Here is a 27,770-nt window from a genome sequence, read left to right as displayed (position 1 = left end):
AAGTAGAAGTCCAACAAGCAGGATGTTCCATGTTTGGCAATAAACTCAGCAACGAATATGGACCAGTTAGCAGTCACATTATCATGGAGAAGGTACTCGTGTCCACTTTGCCACATGCTCATAGTTTTCTTCGATTCTCAATGAATTGTCCATTCGGAATTCATTTTGGAGGGCAGAAGCGTAAACAAGGAGCTGTTTGTGGAAGTTTCACTTCTTGTGCGGAAATTCATCCACGGTAAACAGCCTGCGATGTGGCAATGTGGACAATGACACCTTCTCCATGATAATGCACCTGCCCATCAGTCCATAATCGTTGAGTTTATGGCCAAACATGGAACATTCTACCTATTCACCTGACAGCCCTTCTACTTTCTCCCACATGGAAACCCGTATAAAGTGATGTAGTTTCACGTTAAAAACTGAGGTGAAAGCAGCATCGCAGGAGGCATTACTCTGTCCCAGCTAACTGTGGGGCAGGCAAACGAAAACAAGTCTCTGCGCAAGTAGTGATGCGAGATGGCTCCACCAATAAAAACGTGAAAGAGACGGAATTGCATGGAGTGGGGAAAACCGACTAGTTACCAGCCTTCCCAGCAGCGTGTACTGCTTCACTCTGGCCACTCAATTTCCCTTACTTCTCTGATGCTATGCACGTACTTGCTCCACAGTTAGCTGGTGCAGGGTTTATGAATTTGTGTTCACATGTTCAAGGGTGTCAATAGCAACAGAAAGTTGAAATTGTGGAGAGGTCAGAGGTTGACTTGGTAGTTTAGGCACAGAATGCTGAAGACTCAGCTTCGATCCCAGGTCAAATTGCAATTTCATGTAACTTTTCTGTCAGTTACAAATAAACACTTTTCGTAATTGCATTTTCAAAATTTTATTTGTGCTTTAAATATTTATTAAAGATAGAATACTGACGCTGGCAAAAGTACACCACATTTTGGTGAAATTTGCTAACAAATAACAATAACAACAACAATTTACACATTAACTTGGTTGTAAAAATAATTTATACTTGAGGAACAGAACCATGGTATATTTTTAACACTGGTATAGTTACATTGCTTGCTTTTAATTTTTATTACAATGAGTACAGTTCAGTGTATTATGTAGTTTATGAGATTAAAAGGAGATAGTTTTTCACTATACCTCTGATACAATAGATTCGAACATTGTCACATAAATATTTTAATCATATTACAATTATTACTGACCAAAAATACAACGTTAATTAACATTATAGCCTCTAGGAGAACATGTTTGCAGTTAAGTCATTCATTATATAAATTGTTTAGTGAATTTAAGTATTCATTGGCTTCAGAATTATCTGGAGAGCTTTCGGACAGGAGTGACAAACCTAAAGTGACACGTGTCATATGTTGCTTGTTGTTTGTATGCCATTCAGACTTTGTCTCAGTAGCATGCATTGTGTCATCGCAATGCTTTTTTACAAACCAGAGTGACCCATGTCATGTGTCACTTCTATGTGAAATCCCCATGTCACATGTCATGTCATTTCAGTCTGAAAGTTCTCTTCATTTTTATGTGCACTTAATTGACTGGAAAAACAAATTACTGGAATAAATGCAATGGGTTTTGAGGAATTCAGTATGGTATAAATATTAAAAATAAACTCATTGCACTTATTTTAACATCTTTTTCTAAAATAAAAAGATTCAAAATATGTGTTAGGAAATCATAAAAACAATTGTTAGCACATTTCAAATATTACATTTTTTCTCAACATCAAAGCATAAAATGTAAGTTCTCAGAAAATGACATGTCATTTTCACATAAAATAGCACATTTTGAACCCATATTTTTGATATGTTACTAACCACCCGGTAAAAAAAAACATGGGAATTTTCTCTCTGAACTTTCAAACCAACTTCAGTTCTATTTACAATGGATTGGCAACACTGCATACCAGCTCCTTTTGAATTTGCTGGTTTGAACCTTGTATCATCTTTTTTTTCTGTAGTCTCCAGCAAAAAAATGCCTAGATTCTGAAATAACTTGCTTCACTAATATATATTGCCTAACTTTTACAACAATGCACGAATTTCAATTGGTCATTGCTCCAGAATTATGCAACACACATGAATGCTATGCAAGGAAGCATTTTTCATTTTTTGGGGGGTTGATATCCTACAGCATCAATCCTTTGACAAGGTGGAGCCTGGGCCACCGCAACATAATCCTCCCTGGCAACCTACATACAGAAATAGGCCTTGACGTGGCCACCTGACGAAGTGGAGCCTGGGCCACTGATAATCCTCCCTGGCAACTTAATGTACATAGAGGTCCTTGTGACCGACAGACAAGGTGGAGCCTTGGGCACCGAGAATAATCCTCCAGGGCAACCATTTATAGACACCATATGATTTAACAGACTACACGCTACCCTGAAGAAGGAGGCAGATTCAGCCTCCGAAAAGTTGGTATTTTAAAATTAACACAGTGGTTAAAATTCCAAAAAGTAAGAATGAAGGAAGCAAGTATTTCGTAATCTAGGTGTCATTATTATTATTTCAGGTTACTGTACATCTTTAATGCAGTTAGGTTTTTTTATTCCATTGAATCCTTAATCCATATGCATTACAAATGTGAAGAGCTTAGTGGTATGGATCTATTTTAATTTTTTTATAATTGTTAATAAGTTGTTTTTTTTTTTTATGTGACTAACATCCACTAGACTACATATTTGCCTTCTTTGAGCTCTCACAGAATGAGAAAAGAATTAGAATTCAGGTACAACTAAGCAAATTACTCTAGTATAAGAAAGTTGATTGATTAAGTTCATAATGTGTTGTGATACATGGCAAAAGAGGCATCATGAGTGTCTCCAAAAAACTGGAGGAAAAATTGAACTAATTTTGAAATATATTAGGGCTGTACCTCTTGGAAACAAAATTACAAGGTCTATTTTTTTTTCAATAGTTAGATCAGCTTTAACCTTATTCATTTTTACCCTTTGAAGATTTCTGATGACTCTGCAACATCGTCAGTTGCTCATTATTTTTTTTTTATTCCATAAATTTCACATGCATATACATTCTTCTTAGTTAAGAATTAAGTTAGCATTCATTTAATAAAATAGAAGCATTCATGGAAGATGCAATAATATGATTATAAATAATATACACTATACATTTTTATATATATTATATATAACACAAGCTCACATTAAATCAGACTTTTTCTTAAAAAAAACATTTGTAACAATGCCAAGCGTTCCTTTCTGTACTGTAATGGTGTCCACTTTTAAATATGCAATTTTAAAGTCAATATTTACTGCTGCAACGATGTTTAGTGATTCCAGTTCGATGACAAAAACCATTATCTACAATTGAACCTGGATCTTATATATACCTACATTAAATATTTAGCTTTTCTGGCCCCAATACAACTAAATATTAGGGTTTTACCTCATTTATCCTGCGTTTTAAGTTCTTTAGTTACAGGTCTCTGAAGAATGTATAATTCCACTGTCAATTGTTCTTGACATTTCCTGGTTTTGGTCAGTTTCCTCGTTCGTAGGCCGATTTCCAAATATCAACAAGACATACCGAAGAGTGAAAACGGAAGAACATGGTTAGTGGAAGTGTCATATGACTGAGCATCGTCCACAAAACCTCTCCATAGAATGCGTATCTATCGTCTCGCATTTTGTGGGATTTGATTTCGAACGTCTCCGTTATCCACATTGCAACATTGCAGACGATGAGGAAAGTTACGAGTTCACGACCAGGCTTCTCGTATCGCAGTGCATGGGTGTTACTGCATCTTCTCAATCCATCAATGATGAAAGGCGTTTGGAGAAGTACTTGGATAACCTGAAATAGGAACATACGCTTAAAGTGTTGTATCGTCACTGGTTGTCGATAAGAGATAATTCCTGACCAGGACTGACAAATATCATTTATAAAACATCATAAAAAGACAAGGATTACACCTAAAATTAAGTAATCATTGAAATGAATTGAAGATTTTTGGCTCAACAAGGGAACATACCTGAATCCTAGGCAGATTAAGGGGGCAATTCACCCCTCTAAATCCACCTCCCCATGAGCTGACTTGGTGGTCAAGTACCTTAAGTTGTCAACTTTCATTTTGCTGCCAAAGTTTACTGGTTTGCCAATGATGTTTCTGGATATGTCTAAAACTTAACATAATTTGCCTATTAATTAGAGCTGAACCGAGCCGATAGCACTTTGAACCGATACACTAACCGATTTTCACTTATAGCTATGCTTAAAAATTGTAACAATTAAAAGTTGATCAAAATATTGATTGATATTAGTGGGTGATATTCATCAATTTACCAGTTTTTTGCTTCAAAATGGACTGGCTAAGCGTGACGTCACCCGAGTCAGTGTCCCGAATGTATGTTTCAAACAAACTTGTATAACGGTACATAGTAATGCACCATTATAATCTGATTTGGTTTGGTTTGAGTTGATGTTTTAAGTCCACTTTGTGCACAGTAAGGCTAATCGGGACTGGACCTACAGTTTAAAGTGGAATCCGAACCAGTATGTGCCTCCACCAGGTATCGAGCCCGGGACCCCTTGATTCATTATAATTTGATTAAATTATAAAAATATAAGCCCCTATGCTTCAGCATTGCAAATGATTGTAAGATGATATGTATTGTACATCAATGTAAAGCCTAGATTCTTGAGAATACCTGCATATTTTACCCATTCCTCACAGAAAAGGGGTTATTGAAGAAACAAACATAAGAAAATCAGTTAGTTTTTCAAAAAACACATCAACAATTGACAAGAACATCAATATAGTCTTTACACAGTATTTTGTTTTATAACCTGTCACAGTAACAAACAATAACCTTCTATGATAAGTTTTCACCACGTAAGATATCTTCCATGTTTTTTTTTTAATATGGGCTAAAACCACCAATGTTCCGACGGCTTCTATTTTTTATGTTTCCTCAAAAAATACCCAATTTCCTAATTAACCCCTCATCTGTAAGTAATTAGTAAAATATCTATGTATTTGCCAGAATCTAATCTTTACGCTGATGTGCGATACAGCATACTATTTCACTTGCAAACTGTTATCACTGCAAAAAAAGTTATCCCTTTTCAATACATTTTCAGTGCAAAAGGAAATGTGGAAGCAGGTTGAAAGCTTTGTTTGGAAAGATACATTTGCTTAACCAGTCCATATTCAAAAATTGCATCAAAATATTAAAATATCTGTTTTGTAATCACAGAATACAGTTTTTCACAAAATCTTGGTGCAAAATAAATAGAAACTTTGAATTTTGCATAACTTTCAGGATAATTATGCTCTCTGAAAGTTGCGCATGGCATTTTTGAAGACCCTGTGAAAGATCAACGTGCCATAATTGTATTGACCGGTATAGGTAAATAAAATCCAACCGATACTTTCCGATATCGATACAGTATCGGTTCAGCCTTACTATGAATAGGCCACATTCATAAATAAGGGAAAAACACTGCTTTTATTAGCTGCAAAATGAAGCTATATTTACCTGCATCAAAATGGTTACTATGGACAAGTAACTTGTCTTCTCCACAGCAGGTACAATACTGAAAATGGCATACAGGAAAAACGCAGGGATGCAGATGAACAGAAGCAGGTCATCCAGTTGTGATATAGGGTGCTTGTTGACATCCAACCGCGTTAGCTGACGGTAAGAAAAAATCACAGCCACCGTCATTAAGATGAGCAGAATAAGCTCCGTGACAGAGTTTACAAGCAGGCCCGTGTCCAGGTAATCTTTGTTGGCCATCGTGATGAAGAACAGGATGATGCTGACGACCGACCCCACGAGAACTATCATCCCAGCGAATAGACCCTTGTTAGCCGAGTGGCAGTCGGCGTGAATGACCAGGTTGCTCGAGAAACCTGTTTCGTAGCTCATTGGTAGCGCATGGCATTCGTGCGATGGGTCGTCTTGTCCTTCGCAGCCTCCAATGTGCTGCCAGATGATGAACAAGACTCCAACTGGAAAAGAAAAGAGAAAACATAATTTAGGCAAGAGTTATGTATATTTCTTCCAGCATATATACATTCTTATTATGTACCAGTATTGTACTGACTCAATATAGAACCTGAATGGTTCTTTTAAGTAATACAGCATGTTCCGCTTAGAAAGATTGAGCAATAATTGATAATTTGAAATGTAAATAATGGTTTATTAACACACCTTTTTTAATGGTGAGCATTTATTTCTCGATCCCTCTAAGCGGAACATGTATATTTAAGAAATTTCCAGTGAGAGAGCCAAATTCCAAATTCTCCTCCCTACAAATATGGCCCTGAAGCCAGATGACTACTTGCACACACACACACACCCAAAATTTGCTCAACACCCTCCTACACCTTACACCCTTAACCTTTAAACAGCCAATGGGTCATATATGACCCATAGAAAGTATAGGCGAAAACAGCCAATGGGTCATATATGACCCATGGTGCTGATTGTAACGACCCTGCGTGGTCATCACATTTAGCGATCCTGCATGATAGCCATATTCTTTAATATATAATTATTAATGCTTGAGAAATGCCCTGCGAGGCTTACGCTTTTGATGTATCTTTTATCTAATTTTGAGTGCATTGTTGTTAAGCATGAAACATATATTGTTGTGGCACGCACGTTTTGGTTAAAGAGAGCGTGCTAAATGCCCTGTGTGGCTTACGCATTCAGTTATCTATTGTGCAGTAATTGTTGTTTAATATGTAACTTGCAATGTCGAATCTCTTTGTCTTGTAAATTCTTTAATGTAACGTGCACACAAGTGTTAAGTTTGTATCGCCACATGCTAGTGGTTTTCACAATGCAAAACTTGATAATTTATAATGCATGAGTTGCATCTCGTGAATTGAAGGGAGTTTGCAACGCTGCAGCCGGCTTTGTTCCGATCTTCTCCACCTGCCTCAGTGCTGCCACCAAACAGTATATAAACAATGCAGCGAGGCCCGGAGCTCAGTCGACTGCCAGATGCCGACTGCGAAAGACCTGGTTCCCAGATCTAGTCTGGATGTTTCCCCTACCGGGATCCAAGAGCTTCCATCAGAAGGAAGGAGGAGAATAAGAAAAGCAGATTACCTACCTACCTGGTCTGCCCCATAAGAGCTTGGTGTGCTACCCTTGGGTCGTGGTGGCCCAAGCCCAAGTCTCCTGGGTGCTTCCATACCAAGGGACCGAACCGTTCCCTTGCTGTAGCTGGATTGACTTTGCGTCGTCCTTTCATACCAACACCTTTGTGAAACCACGGGCCCCTTGGCCCGTCCCTCGCTATTGATTGGACGCTTTCGCGTGTTGTCCCCAGATGGCGTGGCACGTGACGACTACCAAGGTTCCTATTGGTTACCTGCACTAGTAGGTTCCCCCTAAATTAGATAAGGATACTAATACTGCCCAGGTACCTCACTGAGAGGAATTAAGAGCGTATGTGCTAAACTGGTTATTTACATGTGTGTATAAATATAAATAAACTTTTTCTAATTGACTTTTGACCTTTCCATACTAAACCCCGCAAGCCCTGAGATACTTTGAGTTCATGTCTTCAGCTGGCTACAAGCTAGCATATATGGGTACACTTTTGCACCACTTCGTGGTGTAGCGTGCAGTGCTCCGGCACGAACGTTGCAAAAGATTTTGGTGCCCAACGTGGAGCCCGATTTGCATACACACAGGGCTAGACTTGTAAAACGTGGGGTCAGATTGGTTACATAGTGAAGCTGTATATGGACCAGGAGTGGCTCACTGGTTGAAGTGCAAGTGTTAGTTACAGTGTTCGTCTATTGAATTCACGAAGGTAGTGAGTGTAAAGTGTTTTCGGAGAAACCATGCAGAATTCACGAAGGTAAAGTGTTGTGACATATACGAGTGTGACAAAATGGAAAAAGAAACATCCGGAATGAGTCTACGGAGCAGAGGGAGAAAAACCATGGAGGGTGAGTCTGGGTTCGCATGCTGTGATGATCCTGGAGCCGAGATGGAGTACTTCCAGTGTTGCCAGTGTCTCCAAAAATTCCATTGGAGTTGAGGGACAAGAAGAGACCTCAGAGACTGTTGCAGAGGCTAAGTGTAAAACATGCTTATCAGCACCCTTGGTAGCGTCCCTGCTTGAACCAAGTCTTCCAAGTAAGACCCATCAAACATAGGAAAAGGGAAACTGCTCAATTAGAGAAAACTCAAAAGAAAGAGTTGTTAGAGCTGAGACAGGTGGTCGAATCGATGGAAGAGAGGAGACTCCTTGAGAAGGAAGAGGAGACAGCCTGTATTAAAGAAGAGAAAGCAGAAGAAGAAGCTAAAAGAAAAGAAGAAGTACAAGAGTTTAGGGCTCTGATAAAGTATCTTGAAGAGAAAAGGAAGATTGAAAAGTGAGAAGCTGAAGAGAAAAGAGAAACGGAGTTAGAAGTTATCCAGGCCCTAGTAGAAAGCCAGGAAGAAAATAGAATGAAAGAAAAAGAGGAGGAAAATGAAAAGAGGCAGCTAGAAGCCGAGAGAGGTAGAGAAGAGTTGCGAACACTTTTCTCTCAACTTAAGGCTGACCAACTAGAAAGGGTTAGAGAAGAGATGGAGAAAATCCGGATCTCTTGCCAACAGGAGGTAGTAAGGGTGGTAGAACAACTAGAGCCCTTAGCTGAGTGCCGTGGAGAGATAGAACGAGAGCAGGAACAGATGAAGAGAAACCTAGATACCTGCTTAGAACTGGTTCAGTCTAGGAAAGAAACTGAAAGTGAAGATCCCGAGAGGGTTAAACAGATAGAGGTCTCTGTTGAAGCAAAGAGTTCAGTGGTAAAAACCCTTGGTGAAAGGACCAAGCAGATGGAAAAAACTGTACAAGAGCAGAAGGAGGCTGCCGACGTATTGACGCGGAATCTCTGGGAAGAAGTTGTAACAACTGCTGGAGAAAAAGTGAGCTGCAGGATAAGTTCCAAAGACTGCAGTTGCAACCCGAAGCCACTTCAGATGTACTCCTGGATTCTATTGAATGGCGTGGAAGCTTAAACCCGGAAGCTCCTAGAGTAGTGCAAAGTCCCTACTGTGTCGAAAGAACAGTTCGAACAGATAGAGGCAAGCGACCTAGAGAGGGAGACAGTTCTGATGGATCTCCTCCTCGACGTAGAGCCGATTTCAAGATGCCTAGGATGGCTGATATTGCCCACATACCAAAATTCAAAGGCGATATCGAGGCCCAATCGGCAGAGAAGTACCTTAGAGAGCTCAATGTCAGTTTCGAGCTTATGCAGATACCTGAGCACTATAGACTTGAGTTACTTCCTAGAGTATTTGCAGGCAAGGCTGAACATTGGCTGGCGGGAAACATAGATAGTTTTGTCAACTATGCCGACTTTTGCCTAAGATTTAAGGAGGAGTTTGCCTCTGAGAAAGCCAAACAGAGACAGTTAACTGCCGCAAGAAATCGACGATATTTTCGCCAAGTCCACGAGAATATGGAGAGCTTCGCTTGGAGCAACTACGCTGCCTATCGAAACTTGAGTGACAATTTAAGCGAAAGTGAAGTGCTGAATCTAAAAATAGGACGGCTGCCGTATCGTATCCGGAACCTCTGCCTTGCACATGCTCCAAGATCAGTTGACGAATTGACCAGTTTCTCAAGGACTTCGACATCTATGATGATCCCGATGCCTGGAGAAACAAGGAAGACCCCAAAAGTAAAGATCCTGGAATCAATAATGAGAGCTTCAAAGTCCGCAACATCGAGACCAGAACCAGCGGTAGAGAAAGGAATGGTGCGAGGACTCCAAAGTTTTATAGAAGACAAGGCTGGAGAGGAGCGGACCGCAGTCAGCAGGATGGTCAGAGGAACTTTAATCGATCGTATACAGAAAGAGGTCGATGCTTCCCTGATATGAGGAATTATCAGGATAGAAGTAGTCCCAGTTCCCCTAGGCGAAATCACCTCAGGATGCAGGACAGACTAGAAGGCAGTCACCAACCAGAGAAGACTTGACCTCTGAGCAGGAGGAAGCCCTAGAGACAACCCGGGACTTCCTGCATAACCAAAGGTCACAGTCTAGTCAAACAAACTAGAGCCTTGTCTAGGTGCTTTGTTCCCATTTAGGCAAGGGGCCTCGGAGGAGCGAACACTAAGATCTATCCAGGAACTAAAAGTAAATTTTCCGAGCGTCTAAGACAAGTTATAAATCACCAGCAGTATCTGCGAGATTAATGGAAATTCCAATAAATTGTGTAATTGATACTGGGAGCGAGTGTTCGATTCTAAGTCATACGATCTGGACTAAGCTGAAGGACCAAATACCAGGCATTCAGGTACAAAAGGTTCCAGATATAAGATTAGTGGATTTCTCTGGTACCCACAGGAAGCGAGTCTTTGGAAGTAGGCGAGTGGAGCTGGAAATTGGCGGAATGACTTTCAGTACTGAGGTATTTATATTGAAGGGATTTAGTACGGATCTTCTTTTGGGCATGCCATTTTTGAGGCAGCACGAGGCAGAGATAAATTTCAGGAAAAACTCTGTGAAGCTGAATTTTGGGAAAACTCCTGAACATGAGGAAGGGAATCCACTGGATATTGAACTTGTGAGGTATATCCAAAATGTCCAAGACAAAGACAAGAAATGGATGTATACACCCGTGGACCTCAGGGAGAAGGTCGACACAGTAGATATTCTAAAAGATTCCCAGAAGCAGGAGTTGTTAAACATGCTGATTCAATTTTTGGAGATTATCCTTGAGAAGCTCGTACCATTGAAGAACGTTGGATATAAGCAGTATGCCGAGACAGTTCTTTACAAGTCGCATTCTATACCACTTTTCTTGATGGTTTACTGGAGAATGAAGATTGGAAGATTTGGAACTTCGTCCAGCTAATATGGTGTCTCATTGTGAATTTATTGGTTATAAGTTGGCTAATTAACTTGCCATGTACCTGGTCTCAGATATTTCGAAGTGTTGCTATTCCATGTATCCCTGTCTAATGAAGTTCTGGACTACTTCACCATCTCTACGACGAAGCCATATCTAAACCCTCTAGCAAAGGCTCAACAATTGTTGATACAGAAGAATTAAGGTAAAAAGAAACGCTCTTCAATTAGAAGAAGGTGACTTGGTTCTTGTCAGGAATCACAAGTTAAGTTCCAGAAAGAATAGGACTATCGCCAAATTGTTTGAGGTATACATTGGCCCCTATGTCGCCTCGGATGTTCGAAGCAACACTGCCCTGCTGTTGAACCCGACGACCAAGAACCCAGTCGACCGAGTGAACTTTGACAACCTTCGTCTCTTCAGGTGTTCCCCCGAACGGAGAAGACAAATAGTGAATGAAGAAAAGACAGTGATTGAAGAGTAAAAGAGATTTAGACTCTGGATTACCAAAAAAAATTCTGAAAATTTAAACTTCTTAATTTTCCTCAAAATTTTTGCCCGAGAGAGGGGCATATGTAACGACCCTGCGTGGTCATCTCATTTAGCGATCCTGCGTGATAGCCATATTCTTTAATATATAATTATTAATGCTTGAGAAATGCCCTGCGAGGCTTACGCTTTTGATGTATCTTTTATCTAATTTTGAGTGCATTGTTGTTAAGCATGAAACATATATTGTTGTGGCACGCACGTTTTGGTTAAAGAAAGCATGCTAAATGCCCTGCGTGACTTACGCATTCAGTTATCTTTTGTGCAGTAATTGTTGTTTAATATGTAACTTGCAATGTCGAATCTCTTTGTCTTGTAAATTCTTTAATGTAACGTGCACACAAGTGTTAAGTTTGTATCGCCACATGCTAGTGGTTTTCACAATGCAAAACTTGATAATTTATAATGCATGAGTTGCATCTCGTGAATTGAAGGGAGTTTGCAACGCTGCAGCCGGCTTTGTTCCGATCTTCTCCACCTGCCTCAGTGCTGCCACCAAACAGTATATAAACAATGCAGCGAGGCCCGGAGCTCAGTCGACTGCCAGATGCCGACTGCGAAAGACCTGGTTCCCAGATCTAGTCTGGATGTTTCCCCTACCGGGATCCAAGAGCTTCCATCAGAAGGAAGGAGGAGAATAAGAAAAGCAGATTACCTACCTACCTGGTCTGCCCCATAAGAGCTTGGTGTGCTACCCTTGGGTCGTGGTGGCCCAAGCCCAAGTCTCCTGGGTGCTTCCATACCAAGGGACCGAACCGTTCCCTTGCTGTAGCTGGATTGACTTTGCGTCGTCCTTTCATACCAACACCTTTGTGAAACCACGGGCCCCTTGGCCCGTCCCTCGCTATTGATTGGACGCTTTCGCGTGTTGTCCCCAGATGGCGTGGCACGTGACGACTACCAAGGTTCCTATTGGTTACCTGCACTAGTAGGTTCCCCCTAAATTAGATAAGGATACTAATACTGCCCAGGTACCTCACTGAGAGGAATTAAGAGCGTATGTGCTAAACTGGTTATTTACATGTGTGTATAAATATAAATAAACTTTTTCTAATTGACTTTTGACCTTTCCATACTAAACCCCGCAAGCCCTGAGATACTTTGAGTTCATGTCTTCAGCTGGCTACAAGCTAGCATATATGGGTACACTTTTGCACCACTTCGTGGTGTAGCGTGCAGTGCTCCGGCACGAACGTTGCAAAAGATTTTGGTGCCCAACGTGGAGCCCGATTTGCATACACACAGGGCTAGACTTGTAAAACGTGGGGTCAGATTGGTTACATAGTGAAGCTGTATATGGACCAGGAGTGGCTCACTGGTTGAAGTGCAAGTGTTAGTTACAGTGTTCGTCTATTGAATTCACGAAGGTAGTGAGTGTAAAGTGTTTTCGGAGAAACCATGCAGAATTCACGAAGGTAAAGTGTTGTGACATATACGAGTGTGACAAAATGGAAAAAGAAACATCCGGAATGAGTCTACGGAGCAGAGGGAGAAAAACCATGGAGGGTGAGTCTGGGTTCGCATGCTGTGATGATCCTGGAGCCGAGATGGAGTACTTCCAGTGTTGCCAGTGTCTCCAAAAATTCCATTGGAGTTGAGGGACAAGAAGAGACCTCAGAGACTGTTGCAGAGGCTAAGTGTAAAACATGCTTATCAGCACCCTTGGTAGCGTCCCTGCTTGAACCAAGTCTTCCAAGTAAGACCCATCAAACATAGGAAAAGGGAAACTGCTCAATTAGAGAAAACTCAAAAGAAAGAGTTGTTAGAGCTGAGACAGGTGGTCGAATCGATGGAAGAGAGGAGACTCCTTGAGAAGGAAGAGGAGACAGCCTGTATTAAAGAAGAGAAAGCAGAAGAAGAAGCTAAAAGAAAAGAAGAAGTACAAGAGTTTAGGGCTCTGATAAAGTATCTTGAAGAGAAAAGGAAGATTGAAAAGTGAGAAGCTGAAGAGAAAAGAGAAACGGAGTTAGAAGTTATCCAGGCCCTAGTAGAAAGCCAGGAAGAAAATAGAATGAAAGAAAAAGAGGAGGAAAATGAAAAGAGGCAGCTAGAAGCCGAGAGAGGTAGAGAAGAGTTGCGAACACTTTTCTCTCAACTTAAGGCTGACCAACTAGAAAGGGTTAGAGAAGAGATGGAGAAAATCTGGATCTCTTGCCAACAGGAGGTAGTAAGGGTGGTAGAACAACTAGAGCCCTTAGCTGAGTGCCGTGGAGAGATAGAACGAGAGCAGGAACAGATGAAGAGAAACCTAGATACCTGCTTAGAACTGGTTCAGTCTAGGAAAGAAACTGAAAGTGAAGATCCCGAGAGGGTTAAACAGATAGAGGTCTCTGTTGAAGCAAAGAGTTCAGTGGTAAAAACCCTTGGTGAAAGGACCAAGCAGATGGAAAAAACTGTACAAGAGCAGAAGGAGGCTGCCGACGTATTGACGCGGAATCTCTGGGAAGAAGTTGTAACAACTGCTGGAGAAAAAGTGAGCTGCAGGATAAGTTCCAAAGACTGCAGTTGCAACCCGAAGCCACTTCAGATGTACTCCTGGATTCTATTGAACGGCGTGGAAGCTTAAACCCGGAAGCTCCTAGAGTAGTGCAAAGTCCCTACTGTGTCGAAAGAACAGTTCGAACAGATAGAGGCAAGCGACCTAGAGAGGGAGACAGTTCTGATGGATCTCCTCCTCGACGTAGAGCCGATTTCAAGATGCCTAGGATGGCTGATATTGCCCACATACCAAAATTCAAAGGCGATATCGAGGCCCAATCGGCAGAGAAGTACCTTAGAGAGCTCAATGTCAGTTTCGAGCTTATGCAGATACCTGAGCACTATAGACTTGAGTTACTTCCTAGAGTATTTGCAGGCAAGGCTGAACATTGGCTGGCGGGAAACATAGATAGTTTTGTCAACTATGCCGACTTTTGCCTAAGATTTAAGGAGGAGTTTGCCTCTGAGAAAGCCAAACAGAGACAGTTAACTGCCGCAAGAAATCGACGATATTTTCGCCAAGTCCACGAGAATATGGAGAGCTTCGCTTGGAGCAACTACGCTGCCTATCGAAACTTGAGTGACAATTTCAGCGAAAGTGAAGTGCTGAATCTAATAATAGGACGGCTGCCGTATCGTATCCGGAACCTCTGCCTTGCACATGCTCCAAGATCAGTTGACGAATTGACCAGTTTCTCAAGGACTTCGACATCTATGATGATCCCGATGCCTGGAGAAACAAGGAAGACCCCAAAAGTAAAGATCCTGGAATCAATAATGAGAGCTTCAAAGTCCGCAACATCGAGACCAGAACCAGCGGTAGAGAAAGGAATGGTGCGAGGACTCCAAAGTTTTATAGAAGACAAGGCTGGAGAGGAGCGGACCGCAGTCAGCAGGATGGTCAGAGGAACTTTAATCGATCGTATACAGAAAGAGGTCGATGCTTCCCTGATATGAGGAATTATCAGGATAGAAGTAGTCCCAGTTCCCCTAGGCGAAATCACCTCAGGATGCAGGACAGACTAGAAGGCAGTCACCAACCAGAGAAGACTTGACCTCTGAGCAGGAGGAAGCCCTAGAGACAACCCGGGACTTCCTGCATAACCAAAGGTCACAGTCTAGTCAAACAAACTAGAGCCTTGTCTAGGTGCTTTGTTCCCATTTAGGCAAGGGGCCTCGGAGGAGCGAACACTAAGATCTATCCAGGAACTAAAAGTAAATTTTCCGAGCGTCTAAGACAAGTTATAAATCACCAGCAGTATCTGCGAGATTAATGGAAATTCCAATAAATTGTGTAATTGATACTGGGAGCGAGTGTTCGATTCTAAGTCATACGATCTGGACTAAGCTGAAGGACCAAATACCAGGCATTCAGGTACAAAAGGTTCCAGATATAAGATTAGTGGATTTCTCTGGTACCCACAGGAAGCGAGTCTTTGGAAGTAGGCGAGTGGAGCTGGAAATTGGCGGAATGACTTTCAGTACTGAGGTATTTATATTGAAGGGATTTAGTACGGATCTTCTTTTGGGCATGCCATTTTTGAGGCAGCACGAGGCAGAGATAAATTTCAGGAAAAACTCTGTGAAGCTGAATTTTGGGAAAACTCCTGAACATGAGGAAGGGAATCCACTGGATATTGAACTTGTGAGGTATATCCAAAATGTCCAAGACAAAGACAAGAAATGGATGTATACACCCGTGGACCTCAGGGAGAAGGTCGACACAGTAGATATTCTAAAAGATTCCCAGAAGCAGGAGTTGTTAAACATGCTGATTCAATTTTTGGAGATTATCCTTGAGAAGCTCGTACCATTGAAGAACGTTGGATATAAGCAGTATGCCGAGACAGTTCTTTACAAGTCGCATTCTATACCACTTTTCTTGATGGTTTACTGGAGAATGAAGATTGGAAGATTTGGAACTTCGTCCAGCTAATATGGTGTCTCATTGTGAATTTATTGGTTATAAGTTGGCTAATTAACTTGCCATGTACCTGGTCTCAGATATTTCGAAGTGTTGCTATTCCATGTATCCCTGTCTAATGAAGTTCTGGACTACTTCACCATCTCTACGACGAAGCCATATCTAAACCCTCTAGCAAAGGCTCAACAATTGTTGATACAGAAGAATTAAGGTAAAAAGAAACGCTCTTCAATTAGAAGAAGGTGACTTGGTTCTTGTCAGGAATCACAAGTTAAGTTCCAGAAAGAATAGGACTATCGCCAAATTGTTTGAGGTATACATTGGCCCCTATGTCGCCTCGGATGTTCGAAGCAACACTGCCCTGCTGTTGAACCCGACGACCAAGAACCCAGTCGACCGAGTGAACTTTGACAACCTTCGTCTCTTCAGGTGTTCCCCCGAACGGAGAAGACAAATAGTGAATGAAGAAAAGACAGTGATTGAAGAGTAAAAGAGATTTAGACTCTGGATTACCAAAAAAAATTCTGAAAATTTAAACTTCTTAATTTTCCTCAAAATTTTTGCCCGAGAGAGGGGCATATGTAACGACCCTGCGTGGTCATCTCATTTAGCGATCCTGCGTGATAGCCATATTCTTTAATATATAATTATTAATGCTTGAGAAATGCCCTGCGAGGCTTACGCTTTTGATGTATCTTTTATCTAATTTTGAGTGCATTGTTGTTAAGCATGAAACATATATTGTTGTGGCACGCACGTTTTGGTTAAAGAAAGCATGCTAAATGCCCTGCGTGACTTACGCATTCAGTTATCTTTTGTGCAGTAATTGTTGTTTAATATGTAACTTGCAATGTCGAATCTCTTTGTCTTGTAAATTCTTTAATGTAACGTGCACACAAGTGTTAAGTTTGTATCGCCACATGCTAGTGGTTTTCACAATGCAAAACTTGATAATTTATAATGCATGAGTTGCATCTCGTGAATTGAAGGGAGTTTGCAACGCTGCAGCCGGCTTTGTTCCGATCTTCTCCACCTGCCTCAGTGCTGCCACCAAACAGTATATAAACAATGCAGCGAGGCCCGGAGCTCAGTCGACTGCCAGATGCCGACTGCGAAAGACCTGGTTCCCAGATCTAGTCTGGATGTTTCCCCTACCGGGATCCAAGAGCTTCCATCAGAAGGAAGGAGGAGAATAAGAAAAGCAGATTACCTACCTACCTGGTCTGCCCCATAAGAGCTTGGTGTGCTACCCTTGGGTCGTGGTGGCCCAAGCCCAAGTCTCCTGGGTGCTTCCATACCAAGGGACCGAACCGTTCCCTTGCTGTAGCTGGATTGACTTTGCGTCGTCCTTTCATACCAACACCTTTGTGAAACCACGGGCCCCTTGGCCCGTCCCTCGCTATTGATTGGACGCTTTCGCGTGTTGTCCCCAGATGGCGTGGCACGTGACGACTACCAAGGTTCCTATTGGTTACCTGCACTAGTAGGTTCCCCCTAAATTAGATAAGGATACTAATACTGCCCAGGTACCTCACTGAGAGGAATTAAGAGCGTATGTGCTAAACTGGTTATTTACATGTGTGTATAAATATAAATAAACTTTTTCTAATTGACTTTTGACCTTTCCATACTAAACCCCGCAAGCCCTGAGATACTTTGAGTTCATGTCTTCAGCTGGCTACAAGCTAGCATATATGGGTACACTTTTGCACCACTTCGTGGTGTAGCGTGCAGTGCTCCGGCACGAACGTTGCAAAAGATTTTGGTGCCCAACGTGGAGCCCGATTTGCATACACACAGGGCTAGACTTGTAAAACGTGGGGTCAGATTGGTTACATAGTGAAGCTGTATATGGACCAGGAGTGGCTCACTGGTTGAAGTGCAAGTGTTAGTTACAGTGTTCGTCTATTGAATTCACGAAGGTAGTGAGTGTAAAGTGTTTTCGGAGAAACCATGCAGAATTCACGAAGGTAAAGTGTTGTGACATATACGAGTGTGACAAAATGGAAAAAGAAACATCCGGAATGAGTCTACGGAGCAGAGGGAGAAAAACCATGGAGGGTGAGTCTGGGTTCGCATGCTGTGATGATCCTGGAGCCGAGATGGAGTACTTCCAGTGTTGCCAGTGTCTCCAAAAATTCCATTGGAGTTGAGGGACAAGAAGAGACCTCAGAGACTGTTGCAGAGGCTAAGTGTAAAACATGCTTATCAGCACCCTTGGTAGCGTCCCTGCTTGAACCAAGTCTTCCAAGTAAGACCCATCAAACATAGGAAAAGGGAAACTGCTCAATTAGAGAAAACTCAAAAGAAAGAGTTGTTAGAGCTGAGACAGGTGGTCGAATCGATGGAAGAGAGGAGACTCCTTGAGAAGGAAGAGGAGACAGCCTGTATTAAAGAAGAGAAAGCAGAAGAAGAAGCTAAAAGAAAAGAAGAAGTACAAGAGTTTAGGGCTCTGATAAAGTATCTTGAAGAGAAAAGGAAGATTGAAAAGTGAGAAGCTGAAGAGAAAAGAGAAACGGAGTTAGAAGTTATCCAGGCCCTAGTAGAAAGCCAGGAAGAAAATAGAATGAAAGAAAAAGAGGAGGAAAATGAAAAGAGGCAGCTAGAAGCCGAGAGAGGTAGAGAAGAGTTGCGAACACTTTTCTCTCAACTTAAGGCTGACCAACTAGAAAGGGTTAGAGAAGAGATGGAGAAAATCCGGATCTCTTGCCAACAGGAGGTAGTAAGGGTGGTAGAACAACTAGAGCCCTTAGCTGAGTGCCGTGGAGAGATAGAACGAGAGCAGGAACAGATGAAGAGAAACCTAGATACCTGCTTAGAACTGGTTCAGTCTAGGAAAGAAACTGAAAGTGAAGATCCCGAGAGGGTTAAACAGATAGAGGTCTCTGTTGAAGCAAAGAGTTCAGTGGTAAAAACCCTTGGTGAAAGGACCAAGCAGATGGAAAAAACTGTACAAGAGCAGAAGGAGGCTGCCGACGTATTGACGCGGAATCTCTGGGAAGAAGTTGTAACAACTGCTGGAGAAAAAGTGAGCTGCAGGATAAGTTCCAAAGACTGCAGTTGCAACCCGAAGCCACTTCAGATGTACTCCTGGATTCTATTGAATGGCGTGGAAGCTTAAACCCGGAAGCTCCTAGAGTAGTGCAAAGTCCCTACTGTGTCGAAAGAACAGTTCGAACAGATAGAGGCAAGCGACCTAGAGAGGGAGACAGTTCTGATGGATCTCCTCCTCGACGTAGAGCCGATTTCAAGATGCCTAGGATGGCTGATATTGCCCACATACCAAAATTCAAAGGCGATATCGAGGCCCAATCGGCAGAGAAGTACCTTAGAGAGCTCAATGTCAGTTTCGAGCTTATGCAGATACCTGAGCACTATAGACTTGAGTTACTTCCTAGAGTATTTGCAGGCAAGGCTGAACATTGGCTGGCGGGAAACATAGATAGTTTTGTCAACTATGCCGACTTTTGCCTAAGATTTAAGGAGGAGTTTGCCTCTGAGAAAGCCAAACAGAGACAGTTAACTGCCGCAAGAAATCGACGATATTTTCGCCAAGTCCACGAGAATATGGAGAGCTTCGCTTGGAGCAACTACGCTGCCTATCGAAACTTGAGTGACAATTTAAGCGAAAGTGAAGTGCTGAATCTAAAAATAGGACGGCTGCCGTATCGTATCCGGAACCTCTGCCTTGCACATGCTCCAAGATCAGTTGACGAATTGACCAGTTTCTCAAGGACTTCGACATCTATGATGATCCCGATGCCTGGAGAAACAAGGAAGACCCCAAAAGTAAAGATCCTGGAATCAATAATGAGAGCTTCAAAGTCCGCAACATCGAGACCAGAACCAGCGGTAGAGAAAGGAATGGTGCGAGGACTCCAAAGTTTTATAGAAGACAAGGCTGGAGAGGAGCGGACCGCAGTCAGCAGGATGGTCAGAGGAACTTTAATCGATCGTATACAGAAAGAGGTCGATGCTTCCCTGATATGAGGAATTATCAGGATAGAAGTAGTCCCAGTTCCCCTAGGCGAAATCACCTCAGGATGCAGGACAGACTAGAAGGCAGTCACCAACCAGAGAAGACTTGACCTCTGAGCAGGAGGAAGCCCTAGAGACAACCCGGGACTTCCTGCATAACCAAAGGTCACAGTCTAGTCAAACAAACTAGAGCCTTGTCTAGGTGCTTTGTTCCCATTTAGGCAAGGGGCCTCGGAGGAGCGAACACTAAGATCTATCCAGGAACTAAAAGTAAATTTTCCGAGCGTCTAAGACAAGTTATAAATCACCAGCAGTATCTGCGAGATTAATGGAAATTCCAATAAATTGTGTAATTGATACTGGGAGCGAGTGTTCGATTCTAAGTCATACGATCTGGACTAAGCTGAAGGACCAAATACCAGGCATTCAGGTACAAAAGGTTCCAGATATAAGATTAGTGGATTTCTCTGGTACCCACAGGAAGCGAGTCTTTGGAAGTAGGCGAGTGGAGCTGGAAATTGGCGGAATGACTTTCAGTACTGAGGTATTTATATTGAAGGGATTTAGTACGGATCTTCTTTTGGGCATGCCATTTTTGAGGCAGCACGAGGCAGAGATAAATTTCAGGAAAAACTCTGTGAAGCTGAATTTTGGGAAAACTCCTGAACATGAGGAAGGGAATCCACTGGATATTGAACTTGTGAGGTATATCCAAAATGTCCAAGACAAAGACAAGAAATGGATGTATACACCCGTGGACCTCAGGGAGAAGGTCGACACAGTAGATATTCTAAAAGATTCCCAGAAGCAGGAGTTGTTAAACATGCTGATTCAATTTTTGGAGATTATCCTTGAGAAGCTCGTACCATTGAAGAACGTTGGATATAAGCAGTATGCCGAGACAGTTCTTTACAAGTCGCATTCTATACCACTTTTCTTGATGGTTTACTGGAGAATGAAGATTGGAAGATTTGGAACTTCGTCCAGCTAATATGGTGTCTCATTGTGAATTTATTGGTTATAAGTTGGCTAATTAACTTGCCATGTACCTGGTCTCAGATATTTCGAAGTGTTGCTATTCCATGTATCCCTGTCTAATGAAGTTCTGGACTACTTCACCATCTCTACGACGAAGCCATATCTAAACCCTCTAGCAAAGGCTCAACAATTGTTGATACAGAAGAATTAAGGTAAAAAGAAACGCTCTTCAATTAGAAGAAGGTGACTTGGTTCTTGTCAGGAATCACAAGTTAAGTTCCAGAAAGAATAGGACTATCGCCAAATTGTTTGAGGTATACATTGGCCCCTATGTCGCCTCGGATGTTCGAAGCAACACTGCCCTGCTGTTGAACCCGACGACCAAGAACCCAGTCGACCGAGTGAACTTTGACAACCTTCGTCTCTTCAGGTGTTCCCCCGAACGGAGAAGACAAATAGTGAATGAAGAAAAGACAGTGATTGAAGAGTAAAAGAGATTTAGACTCTGGATTACCAAAAAAAATTCTGAAAATTTAAACTTCTTAATTTTCCTCAAAATTTTTGCCCGAGAGAGGGGCATATGTAACGACCCTGCGTGGTCATCTCATTTAGCGATCCTGCGTGATAGCCATATTCTTTAATATATAATTATTAATGCTTGAGAAATGCCCTGCGAGGCTTACGCTTTTGATGTATCTTTTATCTAATTTTGAGTGCATTGTTGTTAAGCATGAAACATATATTGTTGTGGCACGCACGTTTTGGTTAAAGAAAGCATGCTAAATGCCCTGCGTGACTTACGCATTCAGTTATCTTTTGTGCAGTAATTGTTGTTTAATATGTAACTTGCAATGTCGAATCTCTTTGTCTTGTAAATTCTTTAATGTAACGTGCACACAAGTGTTAAGTTTGTATCGCCACATGCTAGTGGTTTTCACAATGCAAAACTTGATAATTTATAATGCATGAGTTGCATCTCGTGAATTGAAGGGAGTTTGCAACGCTGCAGCCGGCTTTGTTCCGATCTTCTCCACCTGCCTCAGTGCTGCCACCAAACAGTATATAAACAATGCAGCGAGGCCCGGAGCTCAGTCGACTGCCAGATGCCGACTGCGAAAGACCTGGTTCCCAGATCTAGTCTGGATGTTTCCCCTACCGGGATCCAAGAGCTTCCATCAGAAGGAAGGAGGAGAATAAGAAAAGCAGATTACCTACCTACCTGGTCTGCCCCATAAGAGCTTGGTGTGCTACCCTTGGGTCGTGGTGGCCCAAGCCCAAGTCTCCTGGGTGCTTCCATACCAAGGGACCGAACCGTTCCCTTGCTGTAGCTGGATTGACTTTGCGTCGTCCTTTCATACCAACACCTTTGTGAAACCACGGGCCCCTTGGCCCGTCCCTCGCTATTGATTGGACGCTTTCGCGTGTTGTCCCCAGATGGCGTGGCACGTGACGACTACCAAGGTTCCTATTGGTTACCTGCACTAGTAGGTTCCCCCTAAATTAGATAAGGATACTAATACTGCCCAGGTACCTCACTGAGAGGAATTAAGAGCGTATGTGCTAAACTGGTTATTTACATGTGTGTATAAATATAAATAAACTTTTTCTAATTGACTTTTGACCTTTCCATACTAAACCCCGCAAGCCCTGAGATACTTTGAGTTCATGTCTTCAGCTGGCTACAAGCTAGCATATATGGGTACACTTTTGCACCACTTCGTGGTGTAGCGTGCAGTGCTCCGGCACGAACGTTGCAAAAGATTTTGGTGCCCAACGTGGAGCCCGATTTGCATACACACAGGGCTAGACTTGTAAAACGTGGGGTCAGATTGGTTACATAGTGAAGCTGTATATGGACCAGGAGTGGCTCACTGGTTGAAGTGCAAGTGTTAGTTACAGTGTTCGTCTATTGAATTCACGAAGGTAGTGAGTGTAAAGTGTTTTCGGAGAAACCATGCAGAATTCACGAAGGTAAAGTGTTGTGACATATACGAGTGTGACAAAATGGAAAAAGAAACATCCGGAATGAGTCTACGGAGCAGAGGGAGAAAAACCATGGAGGGTGAGTCTGGGTTCGCATGCTGTGATGATCCTGGAGCCGAGATGGAGTACTTCCAGTGTTGCCAGTGTCTCCAAAAATTCCATTGGAGTTGAGGGACAAGAAGAGACCTCAGAGACTGTTGCAGAGGCTAAGTGTAAAACATGCTTATCAGCACCCTTGGTAGCGTCCCTGCTTGAACCAAGTCTTCCAAGTAAGACCCATCAAACATAGGAAAAGGGAAACTGCTCAATTAGAGAAAACTCAAAAGAAAGAGTTGTTAGAGCTGAGACAGGTGGTCGAATCGATGGAAGAGAGGAGACTCCTTGAGAAGGAAGAGGAGACAGCCTGTATTAAAGAAGAGAAAGCAGAAGAAGAAGCTAAAAGAAAAGAAGAAGTACAAGAGTTTAGGGCTCTGATAAAGTATCTTGAAGAGAAAAGGAAGATTGAAAAGTGAGAAGCTGAAGAGAAAAGAGAAACGGAGTTAGAAGTTATCCAGGCCCTAGTAGAAAGCCAGGAAGAAAATAGAATGAAAGAAAAAGAGGAGGAAAATGAAAAGAGGCAGCTAGAAGCCGAGAGAGGTAGAGAAGAGTTGCGAACACTTTTCTCTCAACTTAAGGCTGACCAACTAGAAAGGGTTAGAGAAGAGATGGAGAAAATCCGGATCTCTTGCCAACAGGAGGTAGTAAGGGTGGTAGAACAACTAGAGCCCTTAGCTGAGTGCCGTGGAGAGATAGAACGAGAGCAGGAACAGATGAAGAGAAACCTAGATACCTGCTTAGAACTGGTTCAGTCTAGGAAAGAAACTGAAAGTGAAGATCCCGAGAGGGTTAAACAGATAGAGGTCTCTGTTGAAGCAAAGAGTTCAGTGGTAAAAACCCTTGGTGAAAGGACCAAGCAGATGGAAAAAACTGTACAAGAGCAGAAGGAGGCTGCCGACGTATTGACGCGGAATCTCTGGGAAGAAGTTGTAACAACTGCTGGAGAAAAAGTGAGCTGCAGGATAAGTTCCAAAGACTGCAGTTGCAACCCGAAGCCACTTCAGATGTACTCCTGGATTCTATTGAACGGCGTGGAAGCTTAAACCCGGAAGCTCCTAGAGTAGTGCAAAGTCCCTACTGTGTCGAAAGAACAGTTCGAACAGATAGAGGCAAGCGACCTAGAGAGGGAGACAGTTCTGATGGATCTCCTCCTCGACGTAGAGCCGATTTCAAGATGCCTAGGATGGCTGATATTGCCCACATACCAAAATTCAAAGGCGATATCGAGGCCCAATCGGCAGAGAAGTACCTTAGAGAGCTCAATGTCAGTTTCGAGCTTATGCAGATACCTGAGCACTATAGACTTGAGTTACTTCCTAGAGTATTTGCAGGCAAGGCTGAACATTGGCTGGCGGGAAACATAGATAGTTTTGTCAACTATGCCGACTTTTGCCTAAGATTTAAGGAGGAGTTTGCCTCTGAGAAAGCCAAACAGAGACAGTTAACTGCCGCAAGAAATCGACGATATTTTCGCCAAGTCCACGAGAATATGGAGAGCTTCGCTTGGAGCAACTACGCTGCCTATCGAAACTTGAGTGACAATTTCAGCGAAAGTGAAGTGCTGAATCTAATAATAGGACGGCTGCCGTATCGTATCCGGAACCTCTGCCTTGCACATGCTCCAAGATCAGTTGACGAATTGACCAGTTTCTCAAGGACTTCGACATCTATGATGATCCCGATGCCTGGAGAAACAAGGAAGACCCCAAAAGTAAAGATCCTGGAATCAATAATGAGAGCTTCAAAGTCCGCAACATCGAGACCAGAACCAGCGGTAGAGAAAGGAATGGTGCGAGGACTCCAAAGTTTTATAGAAGACAAGGCTGGAGAGGAGCGGACCGCAGTCAGCAGGATGGTCAGAGGAACTTTAATCGATCGTATACAGAAAGAGGTCGATGCTTCCCTGATATGAGGAATTATCAGGATAGAAGTAGTCCCAGTTCCCCTAGGCGAAATCACCTCAGGATGCAGGACAGACTAGAAGGCAGTCACCAACCAGAGAAGACTTGACCTCTGAGCAGGAGGAAGCCCTAGAGACAACCCGGGACTTCCTGCATAACCAAAGGTCACAGTCTAGTCAAACAAACTAGAGCCTTGTCTAGGTGCTTTGTTCCCATTTAGGCAAGGGGCCTCGGAGGAGCGAACACTAAGATCTATCCAGGAACTAAAAGTAAATTTTCCGAGCGTCTAAGACAAGTTATAAATCACCAGCAGTATCTGCGAGATTAATGGAAATTCCAATAAATTGTGTAATTGATACTGGGAGCGAGTGTTCGATTCTAAGTCATACGATCTGGACTAAGCTGAAGGACCAAATACCAGGCATTCAGGTACAAAAGGTTCCAGATATAAGATTAGTGGATTTCTCTGGTACCCACAGGAAGCGAGTCTTTGGAAGTAGGCGAGTGGAGCTGGAAATTGGCGGAATGACTTTCAGTACTGAGGTATTTATATTGAAGGGATTTAGTACGGATCTTCTTTTGGGCATGCCATTTTTGAGGCAGCACGAGGCAGAGATAAATTTCAGGAAAAACTCTGTGAAGCTGAATTTTGGGAAAACTCCTGAACATGAGGAAGGGAATCCACTGGATATTGAACTTGTGAGGTATATCCAAAATGTCCAAGACAAAGACAAGAAATGGATGTATACACCCGTGGACCTCAGGGAGAAGGTCGACACAGTAGATATTCTAAAAGATTCCCAGAAGCAGGAGTTGTTAAACATGCTGATTCAATTTTTGGAGATTATCCTTGAGAAGCTCGTACCATTGAAGAACGTTGGATATAAGCAGTATGCCGAGACAGTTCTTTACAAGTCGCATTCTATACCACTTTTCTTGATGGTTTACTGGAGAATGAAGATTGGAAGATTTGGAACTTCGTCCAGCTAATATGGTGTCTCATTGTGAATTTATTGGTTATAAGTTGGCTAATTAACTTGCCATGTACCTGGTCTCAGATATTTCGAAGTGTTGCTATTCCATGTATCCCTGTCTAATGAAGTTCTGGACTACTTCACCATCTCTACGACGAAGCCATATCTAAACCCTCTAGCAAAGGCTCAACAATTGTTGATACAGAAGAATTAAGGTAAAAAGAAACGCTCTTCAATTAGAAGAAGGTGACTTGGTTCTTGTCAGGAATCACAAGTTAAGTTCCAGAAAGAATAGGACTATCGCCAAATTGTTTGAGGTATACATTGGCCCCTATGTCGCCTCGGATGTTCGAAGCAACACTGCCCTGCTGTTGAACCCGACGACCAAGAACCCAGTCGACCGAGTGAACTTTGACAACCTTCGTCTCTTCAGGTGTTCCCCCGAACGGAGAAGACAAATAGTGAATGAAGAAAAGACAGTGATTGAAGAGTAAAAGAGATTTAGACTCTGGATTACCAAAAAAAATTCTGAAAATTTAAACTTCTTAATTTTCCTCAAAATTTTTGCCCGAGAGAGGGGCATATGTAACGACCCTGCGTGGTCATCTCATTTAGCGATCCTGCGTGATAGCCATATTCTTTAATATATAATTATTAATGCTTGAGAAATGCCCTGCGAGGCTTACGCTTTTGATGTATCTTTTATCTAATTTTGAGTGCATTGTTGTTAAGCATGAAACATATATTGTTGTGGCACGCACGTTTTGGTTAAAGAAAGCATGCTAAATGCCCTGCGTGACTTACGCATTCAGTTATCTTTTGTGCAGTAATTGTTGTTTAATATGTAACTTGCAATGTCGAATCTCTTTGTCTTGTAAATTCTTTAATGTAACGTGCACACAAGTGTTAAGTTTGTATCGCCACATGCTAGTGGTTTTCACAATGCAAAACTTGATAATTTATAATGCATGAGTTGCATCTCGTGAATTGAAGGGAGTTTGCAACGCTGCAGCCGGCTTTGTTCCGATCTTCTCCACCTGCCTCAGTGCTGCCACCAAACAGTATATAAACAATGCAGCGAGGCCCGGAGCTCAGTCGACTGCCAGATGCCGACTGCGAAAGACCTGGTTCCCAGATCTAGTCTGGATGTTTCCCCTACCGGGATCCAAGAGCTTCCATCAGAAGGAAGGAGGAGAATAAGAAAAGCAGATTACCTACCTACCTGGTCTGCCCCATAAGAGCTTGGTGTGCTACCCTTGGGTCGTGGTGGCCCAAGCCCAAGTCTCCTGGGTGCTTCCATACCAAGGGACCGAACCGTTCCCTTGCTGTAGCTGGATTGACTTTGCGTCGTCCTTTCATACCAACACCTTTGTGAAACCACGGGCCCCTTGGCCCGTCCCTCGCTATTGATTGGACGCTTTCGCGTGTTGTCCCCAGATGGCGTGGCACGTGACGACTACCAAGGTTCCTATTGGTTACCTGCACTAGTAGGTTCCCCCTAAATTAGATAAGGATACTAATACTGCCCAGGTACCTCACTGAGAGGAATTAAGAGCGTATGTGCTAAACTGGTTATTTACATGTGTGTATAAATATAAATAAACTTTTTCTAATTGACTTTTGACCTTTCCATACTAAACCCCGCAAGCCCTGAGATACTTTGAGTTCATGTCTTCAGCTGGCTACAAGCTAGCATATATGGGTACACTTTTGCACCACTTCGTGGTGTAGCGTGCAGTGCTCCGGCACGAACGTTGCAAAAGATTTTGGTGCCCAACGTGGAGCCCGATTTGCATACACACAGGGCTAGACTTGTAAAACGTGGGGTCAGATTGGTTACATAGTGAAGCTGTATATGGACCAGGAGTGGCTCACTGGTTGAAGTGCAAGTGTTAGTTACAGTGTTCGTCTATTGAATTCACGAAGGTAGTGAGTGTAAAGTGTTTTCGGAGAAACCATGCAGAATTCACGAAGGTAAAGTGTTGTGACATATACGAGTGTGACAAAATGGAAAAAGAAACATCCGGAATGAGTCTACGGAGCAGAGG

General features: G+C 42.6%; 1 protein-coding gene across 3 annotated transcripts in view; it reads right to left on the bottom strand.

Annotated features, from left to right (window-relative positions):
• Positions 1-872: 872 nt before the first annotated feature.
• Positions 873-27,770, bottom strand: part of LOC145997321 (proton channel OtopLc-like) — a 228,506-nt gene continuing 201,608 nt past the window's right edge. For all 3 annotated transcript variants that reach the window (XM_083134232.1, XM_083134233.1, XM_083134234.1), the window contains 2 exons: positions 5,525-6,000; positions 873-3,839 (listed from right to left, as the gene is read on the bottom strand). In XM_083134232.1, the coding sequence (XP_082990358.1) occupies positions 3,525-3,839; positions 5,525-6,000 (791 nt within the window). In that variant the 3' untranslated portion in view covers positions 873-3,524. The remainder of the gene's footprint in view (positions 3,840-5,524; positions 6,001-27,770) is intronic.

This window comes from Lepisma saccharinum, chromosome 13, assembly GCF_977018435.1.
Source record: "Lepisma saccharinum chromosome 13, izLepSacc3.1, whole genome shotgun sequence".
NCBI lineage: Eukaryota > Metazoa > Arthropoda > Insecta > Zygentoma > Lepismatidae > Lepisma > Lepisma saccharinum.
Note: the sequence above shows the minus strand (reverse complement) of the source record. Positions and strands in the feature narration are given on the sequence as shown.